The sequence below is a fragment of the Pteronotus mesoamericanus genome, unplaced genomic scaffold (genome assembly GCF_021234165.1).
Source record: "Pteronotus mesoamericanus isolate MK-2021 breed Mesoamerican mustached bat unplaced genomic scaffold, CSHL_Meso_final scaffold_167, whole genome shotgun sequence".
NCBI lineage: Eukaryota > Metazoa > Chordata > Mammalia > Chiroptera > Mormoopidae > Pteronotus > Pteronotus mesoamericanus.
In genome coordinates this window covers 29,469,077-29,491,939 of record NW_026555308.1, presented here as the reverse complement: position 1 = coordinate 29,491,939, position 22,863 = coordinate 29,469,077, and the positions used below count along the sequence as shown (strand labels likewise).

General features: G+C 34.3%; 1 protein-coding gene across 9 annotated transcripts in view; it reads left to right on the top strand.

The window, feature by feature from the left end:
* The window catches only part of CSNK1G3 (casein kinase 1 gamma 3), a 110,435-nt gene that overhangs the window by 56,701 nt on the left and 30,871 nt on the right, over positions 1 to 22,863 (top strand). For all 9 annotated transcript variants that reach the window (XM_054589890.1, XM_054589897.1, XM_054589895.1 and 6 more), the window contains exons 5-8: positions 6,316 to 6,464; positions 7,989 to 8,223; positions 22,071 to 22,156; positions 22,281 to 22,365. In XM_054589890.1, coding sequence (XP_054445865.1) covers positions 6,316 to 6,464; positions 7,989 to 8,223; positions 22,071 to 22,156; positions 22,281 to 22,365 — 555 coding nt within the window. The remainder of the gene's footprint in view (positions 1 to 6,315; positions 6,465 to 7,988; positions 8,224 to 22,070; positions 22,157 to 22,280; positions 22,366 to 22,863) is intronic.

The window sequence follows — 22,863 nt, the reverse complement described above, 5'->3', positions numbered from 1 at the left end:
TAATGTCTGGCTTAATAGAAAACAGCTAGATTCTCATCTTCTTTTGCATCCAGTCCATTGCCAGATTATGTCATGTAGCCTCTGGAAAGCTTGACTATTCACTTGTGCAAGAACAGAGCAAAAAAGGTAAAAAAACATCTTGGTGTTACTTTAAAAATAATTTGATGTCACTGACCTGAAAGGGTCTCATGGACTGTCTACCCCTGTCCCCAGTTACCTCCAGACCACATGTTGAGAACTGCTGAGCTAGGAGTATAAGCATTTGTGCTAAAGGTTAAGAATGCCTTAAAGTAAAACTGCCTTGGAAAAAAAAAAAGGCTATGTGATAATTCTGTACTTCATATTTGTAATCAAATTTTAGATTTTCTTCACTAGATCTGTAAAATTTAAATTTCCCAACAAGATTATTAATTCTTTTGTTCTAATATCTCCTATATGAATACTACTTAATGTGAAAATGGAAAGAAACCTATTATTTCTTTAAAGATATGCTTAACTCTTGCCTACTTATAAGGAATTGAAGTATTTCAATACCTGGCACAAAGTACTAAGCACTCTTTTAAGAATGTTAGACCTCCTAATGTTTTGTGACTTAAATTAATTAATGTTGTCTGGTCACTTAAATAGAATGCTGAAATATAAAAGGAAATGTTTTCTAAAATTAATTTGGGCACAATAAGTGTAAGATTGTATTTTCCAGTAATATGTGAATTTTGTATTCTTGCCCATCCTTGAGTTTTGCTTGGGGGAAAAATATACTTGTCCTGAAAATTAGGGATGCTGTGCCATGGCCAATGTGGCTTAGATGGTTGGAATATCGTCCCATGGACTGAAAGTCATGGGTTTGATTCCTGGTGGGGGCACATACCTGGGTTGTGGGTTCAGTCCCTGGTTGGAGTGTGTATGAGAGGCAACCAGTTGATGTTTCTGTCTCATACTGGTTTCTCTCCTTTTCCCTCTCTTCCCCTCTCTCTAAAAATCAATAAGCATGTCCTTGGGTGAACTTAAAAAAAAAAAAAAGAGAAAATTAGGGATGCCAATAAGCATCCCTGAAAAATACTGATGTTGGAAATTATCAGAACTTCGATGAGTCACAATGAGTGGCTTTTTATAGTGGTTTGAAAAATAATTTCAGAACAATAGGAACTGGGTGGTGTAGAAGTTTATAGCTGAAAATTCATTGGATATAAGAACAAATACAAAAGCTTGCTTTTGCCCATGAGTTTGATTGCATCCATGCACTTCTGTAGCCAGGTACTTTGATCAAGAGACAGAGCTAGTAACTTAACACCTTCATTACTCTTCTTTCTAAGCCTTCTTTCTGAGCCTTTCTCTTCTCTTTTAATCCTTTCCCCCCCTCACTTCTCCTACTTCTGAAAATACTCCTCTTTGTGGTTTTGACTACCATATTTATATTGCTGTGGTTGTTTTGTTTTGTTTTTGCTTAGCATACTCTCTAGTCCCTGTTTGTTAGTTGTAAACTTTCCTAACTCTTAACAATTTAATTTGTTTGCTCAGTTTTAGAAAACTACCCAGACTTGTCCTTGGATATAAAAGCCCAGTTTGGTCTTTATGTATTTGCTTTACATTCTTGATTTTAAAAAATTTTATAACTCTTGATTATATATATCAATAACATAAAAGTTGTGTTGAAATATATTATTAATAGTTATCCAAGAAGTTTCTTTATTCATTGACTCACAAAATAGTATGTATCTCAAGGATTCGTTCAGAGTTAGATCATCTTTTATTCACCAAAGATTTGTACTGAGTAATATTTTAAGGTAAAATTATGTTGCATGATAAAGCTCAGGTATTTTTATTCATACTGGAGACTAAATGTCTATTTAATTTACTCAATGAAATGTAATGCCATTTTTGAAATTTAACTATCTTGGATAACAAAGAATACATAATTTTGAGACACTTGGAAACTGTTAAGGAAAGGAATTTTGGAGAAAATTGTAATAGTTCCTTTTGTCTCTTTACTGATTTTTTTTTCATGGTGTTATTTTAGAAACCCAAAGGTATACACAGTATATATATATCGCTTGACTGAATATACATGTTAGTTTAGGTACACATTCTCTACCCAACAATGAGTTGGCTTACATGAAGTATAACAGAGCAGATTTACTTAAAAATACCTTTCCTTGACTATGAGAAATTCTGTGTGAATAAATATGAATTTGGGTCATGCTTAATATAGTTTGAAAAAAGGAGACTTGAAGGTTGGATAAAAAGAAAAGTTTGATAACTTGGGTGGCAGAACTAGGGTAGAAATTTTTTGAAATGCAACCTTAGAAGAGCTCAAACCAAGTGGGGGAGAGTAAATCTAAGCCTTAAAGTGGATCTCTTTATTCCTTCAGTTAGGTTTGGTGAGAAGGGAGGGGAAGCCAAACTTATATTACAGAGTCTGAATAGTATACTTTGCTTTGTTTCTAGGAACTCCAAAATGAAGTTAATAGTTAAGAGTAGAGGTAAGGCTATATAACTTTGAAAATTAGAGGGAGTGTTTAAGAAATACTAGCCTGAGCTAGTTAATACATGAATTAAAGAAATATGCTGTAATTTTCTTCTAATTCAGGTTTTTCTTTGTTGTCCTAGAGAATTTTAATAGTGTGCATTTAATTCCTGATTGCAAAAATAGCATGTATTTTTCATAAAAAATTGGAGAAGTTTAAAAACTGTAAAAGAGAAAGTAGGAATCACCTGTGTTTCCAAGATGGATATGACATAATTTGCCTAATTAGTCTAGGGTTAATGCATGTTTAGATGGTTCTCTATTGTTTTTTACTGTTACAGTCAGTACAGCTTCAACATCACTGTATGTATTCTTTTGCTTCCTTTGAAAAGAATAGGGCGATTTTCCTCCAAAAATGTATCAGTTTACAGCCTCTCCAGCAAGATTTTAACTCACAATTTTGTAAACCTTGACTAATAAGTTAATTTTTAAATTATGAATATTTTTGATACTATGCCAATACTTGACAGCTGGGTGTTTCTTAAAGATCAGTTGCAGTGTAGAATTAGAAACCATATCAAAATAAAACTTTTCCTGGTCTCTCTTACAATAAAATATCATACTTTAATAGATCAATTATCTGTACATGACTTTGTAAATATATGCATTGGTGGCTGGAAAATGCTGGCTCAGTAAGTTAGGCAGATATTTCAAATGCAGATGCTGACATATTTCATACCCAAAATTAAATTGTAATAGCTAATATCATCCCAATTTCATCAGGGAAAGTTTGTTTGTTTGTTTAAGTATTGGGAAGCTATTAAGTCCATCCTGGCAGGTATAAATTTTGCAAATATTTTAATTTTTACTTGAAAGAGTGAATTTTATTTTATTGTTAGAAACAAATAGGAAAAACAAATAGTTTTTCTTAAATTAACAGATTTTCATTTTTGAGAATGACTTTTATCCTTTTTTAAAATGTTTTTATCTATCTATTGATTTATTTTGCTGTATTGCATTGTTGAATAGAAGAGGTGAAAGTGGACATCCTTCTCTTGCTCCTAGTCATAAATAGAAAGCATTCAGTTTTTCACCTTCAGGTATGATGTTAGCTGTGAGTTTTTCTTAGATGCCCTTTACCAGTCTGAGGAAGTTACCTTTTGTTCCACATTTGCTGTGAGCTATGATAGATGCTTTTCTATGAAGAGTATGTTTTTTAACATTTATTTGTTATTATGGTGAAGTACATTGGTGGGTTTCCGAATGGTAACCAAAACTTGCATACCTGGGTTAAATTTACATTCTTGATCTTGGCCTCCTGTTCACACTTAAGTTGTAATGTCCAACCCGGTCCTGAAAAGATAATAGTGGAAGTTCAAAAAGCATTCATTGAATAATTAAGACACTGAAATTTCTTAAGTGATTTTCCATTTTTGAAAACATTTGAAAAAAAATGAATCATTTAATAAACCAAAATATATTGTTACTTTATTCAGTGATCATTTCACAATAACATCAACTATTAGAAATATAGCTGGTGACTCAGAAGAAAGTAGAAAAGCTCTTTGACAATCCTTCCATTGAAGCACTTAAGAACCTGTTTATTTTTACATTCTATACATAGTTCTAACAAGCTTGATGATCTGGTTTCCTTGTACCCAGATCAGAAGCAACAGACTAAAGAGTGGAAATGAGTTATTAGAGATTGCCAAATTAAGACCTTAAAATTAAAAACTCCGTGGTATAGAGGGGAAAGAGTCATTGTAGAAATAATTTTAAAAGCTTAGTAACTGAGGACTATTGGTAAGTTTTAATTGCTACTCTAGGCTCTTAATTTATATAGCTTAGTAAAAGCAGTATTTCAAAGTTGGAGTAAACTTTAGTGAGCCTCTCATCAACTTTTACACGTGTAAAGAGTAGATCTGACACACGTATGGTAAAAGTAGCCTTGGTAAGAGTGGCTTACACTAAGATAGTGATTCCCAGTGGCAAGGGGGGGCGGGGTGTGTGTGTATGTGTGTGTGTGTGTAAGAGAGACAGAGAGAGAGAGAGAGAGAGAGAGAGAGGCGGGTGCTTACACATATACACATGGAGGTATGTGACAATCTCTTTTTTAAAAAAAAAGATTTTATTTATTTTTAGAGAGGAGAGAGAAGGGAAAGAAACATCAGTGTGTGGTTGCCTCTCTCGTTCGTGCTCCCTAGTGAGGACCTTACCTGGCCTGCAACTCAGGCATGTACCCTGACTGGGAATTGAACCGGTGACCCTTTGGTTCACAGGCCAGCACTCAATCCACTGAGCCACACCAGCCAGGTGTTATAACAATCTCTTTTTTTGGGGAGGGTACCGTGTATGCAATTTGAACTTGTCCGCCTTCCCTCACCCCTACCATGATTATATTATCTTACCTCCTTATCTTCATATGCTCTGCTGCCTTGCTGATATTCACATTGAGAAAAACTGGTCTTACCCAAATGAGTAATACTATAGATAAGCCAATGCAAGCCTACTTGAGAGGTTGAATAGTTAATATTAGGAAAAACTAAGAACCTAGTTTTCCTTGCTTCTACTTTAATGTTTTCTATTCTCCCCCTGCAATCAATAATATTCAAAATGATAAACAAGAATAAACTTGTTTCCCAAACTCTTTATTTTAAAAAGAGTGGGAAGGTTTTATTTGAAAGAATTTTTTCCCTTCTGAAAACAAACCACTTGTAAGAAAAACAGAAATTTAAGATGGAAGTTCATTTCCTCATGAGGCGTACATAGACAAATGCAATGTTAAGATAAATTGATCACCTACTTATGTTTGTTTATTGGGAGTCTCTTAATTCTGAAAATAAAATGCAGATGATTTATGTTCACTTAGACATTATACTTGGAGTTTGGTTGTTTTGTATTGTTGAATAATGAATTATTTAGTAATTAGTGGCATAGAACAGGAGACTTTATTATCTCCCAACATGGGTCAGGGGTCCATGCATAGCAAGAACTTCTCTTGAGGGTCTAATCAGGCTGAAATCAAGGTGTATGCCCAGATTGTAATCTTACCTGAGGCTCAGTCCTCTTCCAAGTTCACTGGTCATTCCTAAATTTCAGTTCTTCATGACTATGGGAATAAGTTCTTCAGTTCCTAGAGCCCGCCCCCCGTTCCCTGGCCTGCAACTTGCTCCACAACATGGCAGTTTGCTTATTTAAAGCTAACAAGAAAGCTTCTCTGATGCTTTGAATCTGAATGTCTCTGACTTCTATACTGTGTTTTTAAAGGATTTACCTGATGAAGTCAAGCCCACCAAAATACTCTCTGTTTTGATTAGAGTCCACTAACAGGGGTATTCTGTCACCTTTGCTATATAACATAACCTAATCATAAGTGAAATATGGGGATTTTGACCACACTTAGCAGGAGGAGATTATGCAGGATGTATATACCAGAGGATGAGAATACTGGAAATTGATCATAGCATTATGCCTACCATAGGGTTATTAAAGAGAACAGTGACTCTTTTGTTCAGTAAAAAGCAAATCTTCCCTATGTGCCGAGCAGTTCTCTAGGTCATGGAAATACGAGGCTAAAATGCCTAGTTCCTGTCTATAAAGAGAAACCAACAATGAAGCACTGTTCGTAATACAGTTTAATCATACAGCTGCAACAGAGGTGTAACCAGGCTATACTATTCAGTAGAAGAAAGCTGAGTCCAGAAAAGTTTATTATGTATATAGGAAATGTAAAACTACTGCTGCAGTTTTTCAAACTAAAAAATTAAAAAAATATATTGAATTTTCTAGGAAATAAAGTTTGATATTGAAGATGAGGACATTATTAAAATTCTTTTTTTCTTTTCCCCCAGATGGTATACCTCAAGTTTACTATTTTGGCCCTTGTGGTAAATACAACGCTATGGTGCTGGAACTGCTGGGACCTAGTTTGGAAGATTTATTTGATTTGTGTGACCGAACATTTTCCCTTAAAACAGTTCTCATGATAGCTATCCAATTGGTAAGTAAAGCAGGATGTTTTGAAGTAGTTTCAACAGTTGTGTGGTTTTGGTCACATATTTACTTAAAAGTTTCAAGTTATTGTATGTTATCTTGCAGAGCATTCAACTTAAAAATGTTTCTGCTTTTCTTACTAATGTCTTTTTAGGATGCATATAACTTAAAATAACTGAAGTAGGTATATTTTATTTATATGAAAGAATTAATATCTTACTGCTTTCAGATCCAAATGCTAGCACAGTTTGAGAATTAAGTTGTTTCCAGCACTTTTCATTTAGAAGATGAATACTTGAGAAAAGAGAACCCTCAATCAGGCACATGGATTCTGAATGTTGGTAATAAATTTTAATAGCTGAGACAAAGAGGAAACAAACTAATGAGAGAGTCTCCTAAATTATTTAAGTTATAGGGAACCTATGGGGAAGCAACTTAGAGGATGATTTTAAGGCAGTTTTGAAACAAATGCCAATAGAAGTAGGCTGCAGAAGCCTTAAATTTTTTTTTGTTCATTGACCTATTAATTACAATTCTGTAAGTTTATCCTGTGGAACTATTTAGATATACTTAAAGCTTTCTGTGCAAGAATACTTACTATAGAATGGAAAACAACCCAAATATACAGAAATAATAGGATTAGTTGAATAAGTTAATAGCCATAAAATAGTAACATTTAAAGTACTACATATTTTTTAATACAAATTATGTATTAAAAGAAAGTTTTCATCATTTGGAAAATACTCATATGTCATTAATTAGAACTATAGGTCATAGAATACTGTGTATGATCCAAAACTTGTTAAAAAGTTAAAATGGCCTGAGTGACTGTTTGCATTGCATTGTCAACCATTATTATCGCTAAATTATGGAATTTTTATTTTCTTATTTGTAATGTTCTATTTTATGACAGTTTGTACCAGTGACATTATTGGAGAATGTGTAAAATAATAAAAATGTACTGCATCATTAGAGTTATATTTGAAAATTTTGTAGTTTCAAGATATTTTAAAATGTTTCACACAGAAGGAAGAAAGTAAACAAGTTACAAAAAAAAAGATATACAAAGGAGTGCTCTGTTAATTGTTTTTTATTTAACAGTTTAGACTCTAAGTGTTTAAAATATAAAAGTTGCTTGATTATAGAACTGATGAGGAAGAATAAATTGCAACTTTGTGAATATGTCTGTTTATACTTTTGAATTCAAGATTTAGTATTGATAAAGCTTTTTGACTTTATAATCTAGCATCATCTGAAAGTATTAATTGAATCAGACTTACTGATATGCGAGGAATTCATAAAATTCAAGTTATTTATAAGTGACCATAATAGTAAAAGCAAATATTTTTAATCGTAATTAGAGATATATTTGAGAAAATATTGACTGATGTGTTACTCTTAAAGGGTTGAAACAATTTCTGATTTTTTTTCTTTATGTTGTTTTTATTGTCAAAGTTGTGTTGCCTCTAATCATGCTTTTTTATGCTAGTCAAAACCTAATATCAAATTTATCTTTTTTTTTTTAATCAAGATTTCGCGCATGGAATACGTTCATTCAAAGAACTTGATATACAGAGATGTAAAACCTGAGAACTTCTTAATAGGACGACCAGGAAATAAAACCCAGCAAGTTATTCATATTATAGATTTTGGTTTGGCAAAGGAATATATTGATCCAGAGACAAAGAAACACATACCATATAGAGAACACAAGAGCCTTACGGGAACAGCTAGATATATGAGCATAAATACACATTTAGGGAAAGGTATGTGTACCTTTTGTTTTCATGCAGTAAGTGTGCTAACGGTGTGAGTTTTTATTTGTTATTATGGTTCAATTTTTGTAGGTTACAATTACATCTATTATAATTTATATTTATCATATCCAGTTAGAGTTTACTTTATATTTAATAAAACATTTTAAAAATAAGTTGCTTTGAAGTAAATGAATATCAGATATCCTTGCATTCACTAATTCACTATGTCTTTTTTTAATATAACTTGAAGTGTTCAGCTTTGTTACAGTTAGGTTGATGGATTTGATTATTTCTTTAAAGGATATGACAGAATACTTAATTCTAATTGAATTTAGTGTCCATAGAGATTTTTGATTGAGACTATAGTTCTTTGATACAGTTAGCCAGGGAGATAGCAAACTGCCTAATACATTTAATGCTAAGAGTATATATCTTCGTGGTACTGTTTTATATCATTTTGGTTTCCTTATTTGTAAAAAGGATAAAATAATATCAGCTTCACCAGGTTTCTTATAACTTTTTTTTTCCCGGTCCAGGACCAAACATTTTATTTATTTGTCGTATGTCTTTAGTTTCTTTTTTTCTGGAACATTTTCTCACATTTCTTTATGGTTCATCACCTTCATATTTTTCTGGAGTACAGACTGTTTTGTAGAATGCCCTCAATTTAGGTCTATCTGATATTTCTTTATGATTATCATTAGGTAGCCTTTTTAGCACAAAAATCACAGAAGTGATATGTTCTAAGTGCATCAAGTCAGGAGGTACATGATGTCACTTGGCTCTAGGTAGCTTTGATCATTTGTTTAGGGTAGTGCCTGCTAAATTTCTCCACTTAAAAGTTTCTTATGTTCCCTTTGAAATTAAAAAGTGGTTTGTAAGTAGATTTTGAGATTATATAAATATGTTGTTCCACATCAAATTTTTACCAAATAGATTTAGCATCCATTGATGATTTTCTAACTCTCTCCATTATGTAGTTAGCTGATGCTCTACTATAAGCAAAAGCTTTCCCTTCCTGCATTTACTGGCATATCAATATGGCCTCATGGATTCTTATCTTACTGAATATAAGTATCTGGCCATGTAATATGAAAAATAGAGACATTTATTTAAGAAGATACAAGATAAAAGAAACATTGCACATAGGACAGTGACACTTCAGTCCCCTTCACGGTAGGCACTTTGGGACCTCATATAGTTCCCCTAATTGCTATCAGCTGCCCTGTTGTGTTTTCCTAAATCTCATTTGACAGCCTGAAATCTCTTCCCTTTCAAAGGTGATTTAAGTTTTTGGAAAAGCCAGAAGTCATAGAGTGCCAATTCTAGGCTGTAGGGGAATTGAATCACCTGGATGATTTGATGTTTCACTAAAAAGCTCTGCACGAGATGTGATACATGAGTGCGTGTGTTGTCATGATGGCCCTGTCAATCACCGGTTGCCCATATCTGCAACCTTCTGGGTCATGCCAGTAGTTTCTGTGGAGGAATGTTCAAGCTTAACACAAAATTTGATGCAGATTCTTTGCTCTACTCTTTCAGTCATTTTGAATGTGATGGTCACTTAATTCATATGCTCATTCAACGGTGTTTAGCACCCTCACTGAATAGTACAGTGAAGTTGTCATCGTTCACATATATGCATTCTAGTCCACTCTCCTTGGCTGCAAGATTACATTGATGTCTCACAAACCGTACTTGTTATATTAACAATTGCTGGAGTTTAAAAATATATTTATTGATTTTAGAATTAAAATCAATAGTTTCAGAATTAGTAACTGATAACACATAGTAAAGCAAGCTTACTAGATTTGCAGTATTTGTAATTCCTAATTGAGGAGCTCTTTTTGTTTTTATTATTTTCATTTTTTTACATTTAAAAAAATTTTTAAGTCATGTTTTTTCTATTACAATTCTCTCAATTTTCACCCTTTGCCCCCCTCCGCCCATCCCACTCCCACCCCCTGCTCCCACAGTCAATTCCCACTCTGTTGTCCACGTCCATGGGTCATTCATACATGTTCTTTGTCTAGACCATTTCCCTTCTTTCCACCATTGTTCTTTCCCCATCCCGTCTGGTCACTTTCAGTCTGCTCCATGTTTCCATTTCTGTGGTTTATTCTCTTCCTTAGTTTATTTTGTTGAATAGATTCCACTTATAGGTGAGATCATATGGTATTTGTCTTTCACCAACTGGCTTATTTCCCTTAGCATAATATTATCCAGTTCCATTCATGTTGTCACAAAAGGTAGGAGTTCCATCTCTCTCTCTTTCCCTCCCTTCCTCCCTCCCTTCCTTCCTTCCTTTCTTTTTTAAATGCAGCTTGATTTTATTTATTTTTAAATGTCAAAGTCAATTATAAAATATTAAAAAATTTAAAACCATTATAAAGTCTCAGCAATTAAAACAGCATGACACCAGCACAGAAATAATCAAGTAGATCAATGAAATAAAATGAGCATTCTAGAAACAAACATACATATCTATCTAACAATGTAATATATGATTAAATTGATATTTCAAATCAATGGGGAAAATAAGGTTTATTCAACAAATAAAATGCATGGATCACTATTACTTGAAGTAAAACAAATATAGAGCTCTATTTCATACATTATACAAGAAATACTCAGGTGAGTTAAAAATCAATATGTAGAATCTAAGGAGTTTTAGGAGAAAATACAAAATAATATTTTTCTTACCCTGAGGTAAAATACTCAAACCCAGAAGCTATAAAGTAAAATATTGGCAATATGACTATATTAAACATTTAAGATGATACAGTAATATATAAAAAAAAGTTAAAGGACAAGTAATAGAATGGGAAAATATTTGCCACACACCTAAAAAACGGTTAATAGTTTGTTTTTTTTTTTGTTTGTTTTAGGGGAAAAAAGATCTATAAGCATTTAATCAATAAATGGATGAAGAATACCAAAAAGTCATTTAAAGCTTTTTCAAAATAATAGAAGTAGGCAAGAAATACAGAAAAACAGGTTTCGTTTCAACAAATAATAAAGGAACAATTAAAATTCTTCGCAAGTTTGTGCCACTTGTCCGCTTCCTCCTGTGGAGGTGGCTTTTGTGACCCTTACAGAGCCCTAAGCAAGCCAGCTGGCCCCCTGGGGGACTGAGGCGGCCTGCTCTTCCTACTGTACTAGTGACCATTAACAGTATTGTCACTTTGTGTTTTACCAAGAGGTCACGTATGAGAGGAAGGGCTCTTCTGCTACACCTAATCCTTCCTTCCTTGTCAGATCCAAGGAGAGTAACCAAGTATTGGACCACTTTCACACCGTCCTGGCCCTCGGTGGGGGACCGTGTGTCTGTGAGTGCGTGGAAGGCAGCGGAGGGAGGGAAGGGTTGGATGAGGACTAGGCGGATCACTATCACCTTTCTTTAAAAAAGCAAACAAACATGAAATCATAGTTTTTCTGTATCTCTGAAACATTTTAAGCTTTTTGCCTGTTTCCTGTCCTGAGCTATGGGGTTTTAGAGAATCGGGAACAAGAAGGCACTTGTCTTTTTCTTCTGGTTTACCTTTATTTACCGCCCACAGTTCTTCAGCTCTGTAGAAACTGGGGCATCACAGTGCCTAGGATCTTAGGGACCTAGGATCTTAGATTGGTAGGGGGAGAGAAGGATTTCTGGAAAATTTCTCAAAGGAATTTGGGTCCTTATCTGGGATCAGTGGAAATGAAGGTCAAACAACAGTGCCGTGCTTGCTGAGAAGTTGTTCTCAAGGAATTTACTCCAAGAGCAAAATCCCAAGTGGGAAACAGATACAGCAGGTCCTTGAAAAATGTCTCCTCCTAATTGGATGAGATGCCCTAGGAACTTCACTCTTGCTTCTATCAGTCAGTCTATGGTAAAAGTAGCTACATTGTAGTCTGCTCACTTAAAAGTTGCAGAACCTATTTGACAGTAAGTGAGGACTTACTGTACTTTAAAATCCTGTTTCTCCAGAACAGTGGTTCTTCGCCTTGGCTGCACATGAGAATCACCTGGCAAGTTAAAAACACTGAGACCTGGGCCCACGCCATTATTTAGCATCAGGATTTTATTTTTAAAAATAATTTTAGAGTCATAGAAGAGTTCCATGTACCTACCTTTCATCTAGCTTTCCCTAATATTAACATCTTACATCACCTTGGTACTTTTAGCAAAACAAGAGATTAACATTGGTACAAAAATAAATCACACTTTATTTGGATTTTACCAATTTTTCTAATGGGCTTTTTTCAGTCGCAGAATCAATCGAGGATACCAATTTGCATTTAGAGCTATTATTTTTTTGTCTCTTTGTTTTGAAATACTTATAGATTCATAGGAAGTTGCAAAGGTAGAGGTACCTTTCACCCTGTTTTCCTCAATGGTTACATCTTTCTTAGTTATAATACAGTATCAAGCCAGGAATCAAGACACTGGACAGTGAGGGTGTATAGTTATATTATCACCTCACGTGTAGCTTTGTGTAACCACCCCTACAATCTAGATACAACTGTCCCATCAACATCAGGGTCTCCCTCCAACTACTTTTAGGGTCACACCCACCCCGTCTGGCCACCATCCCTAATCGCTGGTAACCACTGATCTGTTTGTCATCTCTATAATTTTATTTTAAGAATGTTGTATAAATGGGATCGTATAATGTGCAACCATTTTGGATTGGCTTTGCTCAGCATGTACCCTGGAGATTGATCCAGGTTGTTGGTGTGTGTTGGTTGTTCATCCCTTCTGATGGTTGCATGGTATTCCATGATGAATGCTCATTGTTCCAGTTAAGGTCATGGAGGTGGTTCCCAGTTTTTGGCTATTCCAAATAAAGCTGCTATGAACATTCAAAAAAAAAAATCGTTGTCACAATCAGATTAATATATATTAAAAATATTGGTAATATCAAGTATTGGCAACTGTGAAAGGAACTGGGTATTCATAGACTCTTTTTCTTCATCTTAAAGCAGTCCCTTTAGCATAGCTTTCAGTGCTGGTTTGGTGGGGGTGTATTCTTTTAGCCTTTTGTCTGGGGAACTTCTTATTTCACCTTCCATTTTAATTGAGAGCCTTGCTCGGTAGAGCAGTCTTGGTTGCAGGCCTTTGCTTTTCATGACTTGGAATATTTCTTGCCATTCCCTTCTGGCTTGTAGTGTTTCTGTTGAGAAGTCAGATGCTAGCTGTATCTGGGCCCCCTTATATGTTACTACTGTTTCTCCTTTGCTTACTTTAGGATTCTATTTGTCTTTGCTGTTTACCATTTTAATGATGATGTGTCTTGGAGTGGGCCTCGTTGGGTTCCTCTTGAATGGGACTCTCTGTGCTTCCTGGACTTGTGTGGCTTTTTCTCTTCTCCAGTTAGGGAAGTTTTCCATCATTATTTTTTAAACAGATTCTCTATCCCTTCCTCCTCTTCTTCTCCTTCTGGTATCCCTATTATACAGATATTATTAGGTTTCAGGTTGCCCTGCAGTTCTCTTTTGGAGCTTTTTTTTCATTTTCTTGCTCTTTCTGGGAGCTTTTTTCTACCTTGTCCTTCAGCTCACTGATTCGTTCCTCTGCTTCATCAGACCTGCTTTTGCTTCCTTCTACTGTGTTCTTTAATTTAGAAATTGTGTTCTTCATTTCCCCTTCTCTATTATTGATAGTTTCTATGTCCTTTCCCATGCTGATATAGTTTGCAATAAGTTCCTCTGTTTCCCTGTAGTTTTTTTGTAATTCTCTCTGAACTCGCTGAGCTCATTGAGCTTCCTTAGAACCGTTGTTTTAAACTCAATATCTGATAGTTTACTTACCTCTATTTCTTTTAGTTCTCTTTCTGGAGATTCCTCCTTTCCCTTCGCCTGGGGGTGTTTCTTTGTCCTCCCCTTATTTGTGAGACTCTTCTTTTTGGCTTCTGTTTCTTAAATTGACCTGTCTTGATTTCCTGACTTTGTGGTGTGAACTTCTATGGTAGGAGACTGCTGTGTTTTCTTTCTGGATCTGCCTCTGATGATGTCAGCTGTTGACTCTGTCTGACCTTAGGCAGCCTATTCCAGACTTCCAGGAATCTATTGTCTGTGGCTGTCTTCTTCAGTGGTTAATCTAGTCACTCTGCACTCAGCAGGCTGGCTTTGATAGCTCAAGGTGGGGCGGAGTCCCTCTTGAGGTTTGGGTTATTGGGTCCTCTCACGCTGTTGCAGCTCAGGGGAGTGGTCTCTGCCAGAGCAATATGGCTGCTGCCATATGGGGAAGGAATAAGCACCGTGATCCCTCCGGCTACTCTCTCAGTTCTCTCCCCAAGTCTCCTTCCCAAGTCTCTCTTCCAGCGTATTGAACCCACTCTTCCCTTGTCTTTGCCAGAGACCAGGGTAAGTGGCTGCAAATAAAAATTTATGTGTTGATCCTTTAAATGGCTCTTTGTGTCTCCATCCGCCTGTCTCTGGCAGAGAGCAATCCTGCCACTTTTTGCACTGACTGTTTTCTGTGTACTTTTTGGGCTCTGGTGCTGTAGGCTGTAGATCCCTGCTTTTGGTTTAGACCTCGCTCTTCTCAGGGGGATCCAACTAGCACTTTCAGTGTCCTTCTGGTGCTGCTGCCTGTGGGTGCCCCACCCACGTTCTTGAGTCTCTACTGAACTCCTTATCATTTGGGTTGTGCTACAGCTGCTCCTTCTGTCTCTGAGGTTATAAGGCTCTTCTCTCGCTATTGTTCAGTTGTTTGTTCCAGGTGATTTCTCCATAGTTTAGTTGTAATTCCAGATTGGTCTTGGGAGGAGGTCAGTTTGACTTCCACTTACTCCTCTGTCATCTTGAATCTCCTGAGGAGCTCTTTTTTAATTGAAGTAAAATCTACATTGAGTAAAATATGCAATATTTGGATGTGTAATTTGTGGGAATTGACAGATGTACACTTTTGTGTAACCCACAACCCTCTCAAGATTTAGAATATGGTCCTCATCCCTTAGATTGCCTTGTTGCTATTTCTCAGTCAATCCCTTTCTTTTCCAATAGCAACTACTGATCTGATCTCTGATTTCTATCACCATAGATTAGTTTTGCTGGTTCTATTGCTTCATACAAATGAAATCATCTGACTTCTTTTGCTCAGTATAATATGTATGAGATTCACTTATGTTATTGCAAGTATTAGGACTTTGTTCCTTTTTAAATCTGTTAGTATTCCATTGCATAAATATTTTGGAAATTACTTATACATTCTAATGTTGATGAATATTTTGATAATTAACAGTTTTTTCACTATTATGAATAAAAATGCCATGGCTTTCTTGTAAATCTTTTATTGGGCTTATGTTTTACAGTTCTTTTGTGTCAATACCTAAGGTTGAAATTGTTGGGTCATATGGTAGATACTTTTTAACTCATAGGAAGCTGCCAATCAGTTCCCTGAAACATTTATACCGTTTTCTATTTCCACCAGCAATGAATAAAAGTTCTGTTTTTTTCATATTCTTGACAAAATTTGGTGTTGTAAATTTACCTTTCTTTAAGGAAAGTAAGCTTCAAACTTCTAAAATTATAAAGCACAAGTTGTGTTCAGGTAGTATTTGGAGGAAGTGCCTTTCAATATCTCACTTTTCTGATAGGTTGAAAGTATGATTGGGTAAATACACAACTTCAAGATTGTGTCTTCTATTAAAACTAGGCACACCTTTATTTACATGAACAGTGTGAGAACTTTTCATTTCATGGAAGTTGTTAACAGACTGTTTTATAACAACTAACAGAGGTTCACCACCATTTTATTGTGAGGAAGTCACAACTTTCTTACAGTCTAGTGTTCTTTATCAGAACAGTGGTAAATACAATAGCATTCTATTTGTCGAAATGGAAAAGTGAGTCTGATATAATTGTCCTTCCTAGAAAAAGCCTTCAGAACTTGGGAAATGACATTAAACTATTGCATTAATCTCCTTTTACTTCTCGTTGAGGAAGAAAACAAAAAATTTCTTTGGCAAGTATTTCAAAGATCAAAAGATTTAATCCTTACTTTTTTCCTTTTATACAATAAAAGCCTTCCCTCTCAGTGTTGATGTGGAACCTGGGAATAGGTGGATAATATCAACAGGGAAAAATATTGTTTGCCAGATTACATGAATTCCAGCTCTTAAAAAATTAAGAGTAAGATAAAGTAATGCAAGTTTGAGTGCTGACGAGTTAAAACATTCTATAAGTTTGAGACAGCTGTAAACATGGCATATTTGGTGGTGATTTGAGTTAGAGCACTTGACTTTTTTAGGAATCTGGAATAGATAAAAGAGAAAAAGGAGCAGTACAATGTGCCTTTTAGTGGTAATTGTCATTTGTGCACATACATATATTCTTCCTTCCCTGCTATGCCTGGATGTTGGTGATTACTTTCAAAGCTTTTTTTTTACTTATTCATTTATTCTGTACATCCAAAGACTTTTACTCACATGAACTTTTTAAAATAGATAATTTGATTTAGAGGAATCTTTGTACAGGTTTATAAGTATTTTTTAATTTTTTTTGTGGAGACTGACACTCTATCAGATGTTAAAAAGGAAAAAATTGTTCCTAATATAATAATAGGGAAGAATAGTGTAAAGTCACATCATGGAATTTAGCATCTTTATGTCTGTGTTATATAAATCTATTGATCCTAACTAGACAATTTATGTTCAGAAGGCAGATGTAGTGATTCACTTGTATACCTTTTTCATACCTGCTAAAGTCACTGTTCAAGATGAAATCTCAATAAAGTAATGTGTGACAAATGTAGGTTTCCTTGGTCTGCTTTAATGGGAGCTTTCTATAGTATTGTTATGTTGAATTTTCTTTCAGTTGTGTACCATCAGGTGTCTTCTTTTTATTCTCTTTTTAAAGACATTTTTTGTTAACTGCTTTGAACCTTATTTTATAATATTCCTTTGGGTCACTTTTTCCCACTTATAGGAGTACCGTCTCTATTATTGAGTATTCATGAATAAAGAGACTAGGATGTGAGGAAAACATTGCCAGTTGCTCTGTGTTAATAAAAATCTGTGTTCCATGGAAGAATGGTATTTCAAGCCTCTAAGTCGTGAGCCCTCTGAATAGGAGAAAAGGAATCACAGATGTATGCTGTTACAAAAATGTTTTCTTTCTGTGCTATCATCCTGTGATGGATTTATATAATATAATTTCTAGGTTAATGCCCAAATTTCTGAGGCCTGCTCTTTAAGCCTCCCAGAGAGCCTTTTAACCGCTTAGACATGTATTTACGTATTAACAGTTTAGAAATGTATTGCATGATTACATGCTTTCTTAAACAAAGTGTGATGAGCATAATTGATATTTTCTTGATGTTATGGGTCATAATTTTTGTATGATTACTATTTTATATGATGATATCTTCAAAGTCAGCGCTGGGGTGTATAATTTGATCTAAATAGGTTAAGAGAAAATGCATTTAAATAGTAATTTATTTTTAAAATAGACATTATTTTTTAGAGGAGTTTCAGATTCACAGCAAAATTATATGGAAGGTACAGAGTTTTCTTTCTTTTGAATACCCCTGTCCCCACACATACATTACCTACATTCCCCATCAGAAGGATACATTTTTTATAAGCTGATATACATACATTGACATGTCATTGTCACCTAGTTTACTTTAGGTTCACTCTTGGTGTTGTATATTCTGTGGTTTTGGACAAATTTATGATAATGTGTATCACCATTATAGTATCACGCAGAATAGTTTTACTTCCTCTAAGCTTCATCTAATTCACCCTTTTTCTCTCCAGTCCTTGGTAACCACTGGTCTTTTTACTGTTTCCATAGTTTTTCCTTTTCCAGATTCCATGTAGTTGGAATCATATACTGTGTAGCCTTTCATACTGGCTTAGTTCACATAGTAATATGCATTTAAGATTCCTCTATGTTTTTTCATGACTTGATAGCTCATTTCATTGTAATGCTGAGTAATATAGTCTGCTCTCTGGAAGTACTATAGATTAATTAATCCCCTACTGAAGAACATCTTCATTGTTTCCAAGTTTTAGCAATTAAGACTAATGCTACTCTAAACATGTGTATGGGTTTTTGTGTGGACGTAAGTTTCTTACTTTTTTGGGTAAATACCAAGGAACTTAATGCTGGATTGTATGATAAGAGTACCATTTGTTGAAATTACTTACATTTGCTTAATTGTATTGCCTTTGCTCTTTTGTCAAACATCAGTTGACTGTGTATGTGTGTGTGCGTGTGTGTGTATGTTTAAAAGATTTTAGTTATTTATTTTTAGAGAGAGAGGAAAGGAGGGAGAAAGAGAGGGAGAGAAACATCAGTGTGGGGTTGTCTTTTGGACACCCCCTAATTGGGAACTGGGGGCCAGGTCTGCAACCCAGACATGTGCCCTGACTGGGAATTGAACCAGTGACCCTTTGGTCCACAGGTTGGCACTCAGTCCACTGAGCCACACCAGCCAGGGCGAATTGACTATAGTTTTATATGGACCTATTACTAGGCTATCTATTGAGTTCATTGATCTATTTGTCTATTCTTTTGCCAATACCGTGTTCTCTTGATTGTTGTAGCTGTATATTAATATACACTGTTCTTAAAGTGGTGTATATTTTAATATATTTGGTCTTAAACTTCAATTTTGCTTACTTTTGTTATACCCAAATATAAAAACTCAATTGATTTTTGAGAATGGCACAAAAGTGATTCAAGGTAGGAAAGGATAGTTTTGTAAAGAAACTGTGAGAATAACTAAATATCAATGTTGAAAAAAAATCAATCTAAATCCTTACCCCACATGAAAATTAAATGAAAAAGTTTATTTCAAATGAATTGTAGATTTAAATGTAAGGTCAGAACTACACAATTTCTTGAAAAAGTGGGAGAAAAAAATGTTGTGACCTTAGGGTAGTCAAAGATTTTCTAGATAGGACAAAAAAACATTAATAATAAAAATTTTAAAACCTTGATAAATTGGGCTTCTTTCAAAGAACAGAAGTTTACATTTTGACAAAAGCTTAATTTACCAGGGTGGGAGAAAGTATTTTTAAAATTTATATCTGAATATACAAGCAATTCTTAAAACTTTTTAATAAGACAAAGAGTAGAATTTAATATTTGAAGAGACACTTAACAAAAAGATCTGTGAATTACCAGTAACACATGAAATGGTGTTCAAAAATATTGATTACTGGTAAAATTGAAATTTAATCACAGTGAACTAATACTTCATGTATGCTGGCACGGCTAAAATTTAAAAGACTGACCATAGTTGAACAGGCCTGGAGCAACTGGAAACTCTCATACTTTGCTGGTTGAAATCTAAAATGGCACTACCCCTTGAGAGAACAGTCCAAAAGTTTTTTACAAAGTTAAACTTATGCTTTCAATATAACACAGTAAGCTACTCTTAGATATTTACTCAGGAGAGATGAAAACATATGTCCACACAAATACTTGTATAAGAATATTTATAACAATTTTATTTACAATAGCCCCAAACTGGAAGTTACTCAGAAAGGTCCTTCATTAGGTGAATGGATAAAAATATTGTGGTATACTATATATTTATAAAAAGTAGCGAAAGATTATCAATGCATGCAACAACATGGGTGAATCTTGAAAACATTATGCTGAGGCAAAAGATAAAGACACAAGGGTCTATGCTGCATGATCCCATTCATGTGAACCTCTATTAAAGAAGTCACATTTTATATAGAGTGACAAAAGGCAGATACGTGGTGAGGCCGGGAGAGTGGGAGAGTGACAGACAAGGGGCATAAGGGAACGTTTTGGAGTGTTGGAAATACTTGTTGATTGTGGTGGTACTTAGGTTTGGGTGTTGTAAAAGTTCATCAAAATGTTCCCTTATAAAGGGTGTATTTTATTATATGTTAATTATACTTAAATGAAAGAATTTTCTTTTTTAGTGCCTATAAAACCTGGCTCTACTTCAGAATTATTTACTAAACTTTATAAAATGTCTATTCTTTTACCTCATGCCATACCCAAAGAATCAGTCTCTGGTATTAGACCTGTGTATTAAAGGTTTTTAAAATATTCACAGGTTTATTCAGATTCTCAACAGGACTTAAGACATAATTTTTTTTTGCATGACTTTCTTAATACTCCCAGGATCTCATAAAATGTAATTTTAGTAATAAAAGGCATTACTGATTTTTTTCCATGATATTCATGTCTCACTTTCATTAATGGCTTTAAAAAGAACTTTAAGTGTATTTTACTTATTTTGAAAGTTTGCTGTTTTCAATAGTGTATGCTTACATTGTTAGGTAGAAGAAAACAAATTCCTACTATACCCCAATTTTGTGGGTATAAGAAATGAGAAATGTAAATGTCCTGTCTAGCCCACCAGAATCGTACCCCTGATTACTATTTGATGCATGCTTTTTTAGATATTTTTCTATAATTATAGAAAAGGGGCATATATCTGGTATTACGTATTTCCAAATAGTCATTTAGGCATTTAAATAGTATTTGTTGAGCACCTGCTCTGTAGTAGCCATTATACAAGGTACTAAGGATAATGAGTTTCAAAGAGCGCTCTGGCTTCCTGTGACTTGCTATTTGGTGGGAATATAGATATTGATTAAATAATAAACAAACATTTTTAAACTGTAGCACATTGTTACAGAAGACAGTTATAGAGTGTTACGAGTTTACATAGTAAAAATTAAACCCTTTTCTGAGGTTTAACCCTAGTTAAGTTTCGTGCTTTGAAGTTTGCTTTTCAAAAGCATTCAGTACTGCTTGGATAGTATGATTATTCATTTGTATAAAACATCTTGGACAGGAACATCTTTTCATTAATGTATTATTTTTTCCTTTTATTGTTAGCATTTTTGTGTTAATTTAAAATACTAAAAAATCTTAAACATTTAACTTCAGTGACAAAAGTGGAAAAAAATCCACTCAGCAAAAAGAAATACCTCCTTGAGTCTTAGTCTGTGATTGTCACTCAGTTATGTGCTGTATGTTATTTTGTTACTAAAGCAATAATAGCTTGAAAGTGACAATTTGTTCTAGCAGCATATTTTTGGAGGGGTTATTAATATTGGTATGTGTCAAACAGGAATGTTTTTTAAAATTATATTACACAAAATACTGCTTTTGTTTAATGTTAATGAAAAGTTTGTAGGGTAGAAATTTTGTGCTCATACAAGTTTAGGAAATGCAGGATTAAATGAAGTTAAACATTTTTAGGGTTTAATGTTTATAGTTAACCTTATAGGGAAAAACAAGTTTGGGTTTTTTTTGTCCAGAATCTTTAATATGTTACATTCTGAATCTTTAAAGATTTTATTTATTTATTTTTAGAGAGAGGGGAAGGGAGGGAGAAAGAGAGGGAAAGAAACATTGATGTGTGAGGGAAACATAGATCCCAATGGACACCCCCTAGAAAACCCCCCCAACTGGGGACCGGTCCCGCAACCCCGGGCATGTGCCCTGACTGGAAATTGAACTGGTGACCTTTTGTAGTGTGGGACGACACTAAACCAGCTGAGCCAGGATGGTCAGGGCTATGTTCTGAATCTTTAAGACAGAGCTATAGTACCCAGTGACTCTATTTGATTATGGAACCATTTCCCCCTTGCCTTATACTTCCATGAATAGATATCTAAGGAGAGAAATAAATTGTGAATAGCATCTCAAGAGACGTAGTGGCATATATTAAAGATGCACGATAATTTCAGTGTAACATCATGATTGTTTAACTAGACATAATCGTGTTGCTTATAAGCACTAGATCTGTATTTTTGTATTTATATACTGAACTTTGGGGAATTAATTGATACATAACAAAAGAATCAGTTCTCCATTTTTTATTCCTAACTGGGAGAGAAAAGTGAAATTTTGTTTTTCTTGTATTTCAGAACAAAGTAGAAGAGATGATTTAGAGGCTTTGGGTCATATGTTCATGTATTTTCTTAGAGGCAGTCTTCCTTGGCAAGGTTTAAAGGTAATTGTTTTTGTATTTCTTTATTGAAGTTCATAAATTGTTAATGTATTAAGATCCTCTCTTGCAAGTATTTAATTTTGAAATTACCACTTTCTCAAGGTTTTTTTTTTCCCTCCTGTTTTAGGCTGACACATTAAAAGAGAGGTATCAGAAAATTGGAGATACAAAACGAGCTACACCCATAGAAGTGTTATGTGAAAATTTTCCTGGTAATGAATAAATGCCACATTCATACCTATGCTCACACACAGAAGACCAGAAATGTTAATCATTGTTTAAGTCTATAAATACTTTTTTCATGTTTTTAAAAAAATCGAGCTAAAAATATGATTTAAAAGATGTCAGCTTTTGATGCACAGACCACAGGGACAATTTGTATATTTGCTTTGTTAAGATGGTATAGAAAAAAAGACCATTCTTTGATAATGTTGACATTATTAGCTGAAGTTTTATTTTTTTCAATGATGTACTTTAAGTAAGTTAAGATACTTGCTAAAAAATACCAACTGTAAAGTTTTGGTGTATAATGTTAGTCATTTGAATCTCATTGTCAAACTCAAAGTAGATATGTGATGTATGATTTCGTCTGATTTTCAAAGTACAGTAAAATATTACTACCCTTATTACCTTTAGGCTAATTTTATATTCGGGAGCTTTTTGAAAATAGTTTTCTTTTCATGTAGATTTTTGGCAACTCAAATTAAACC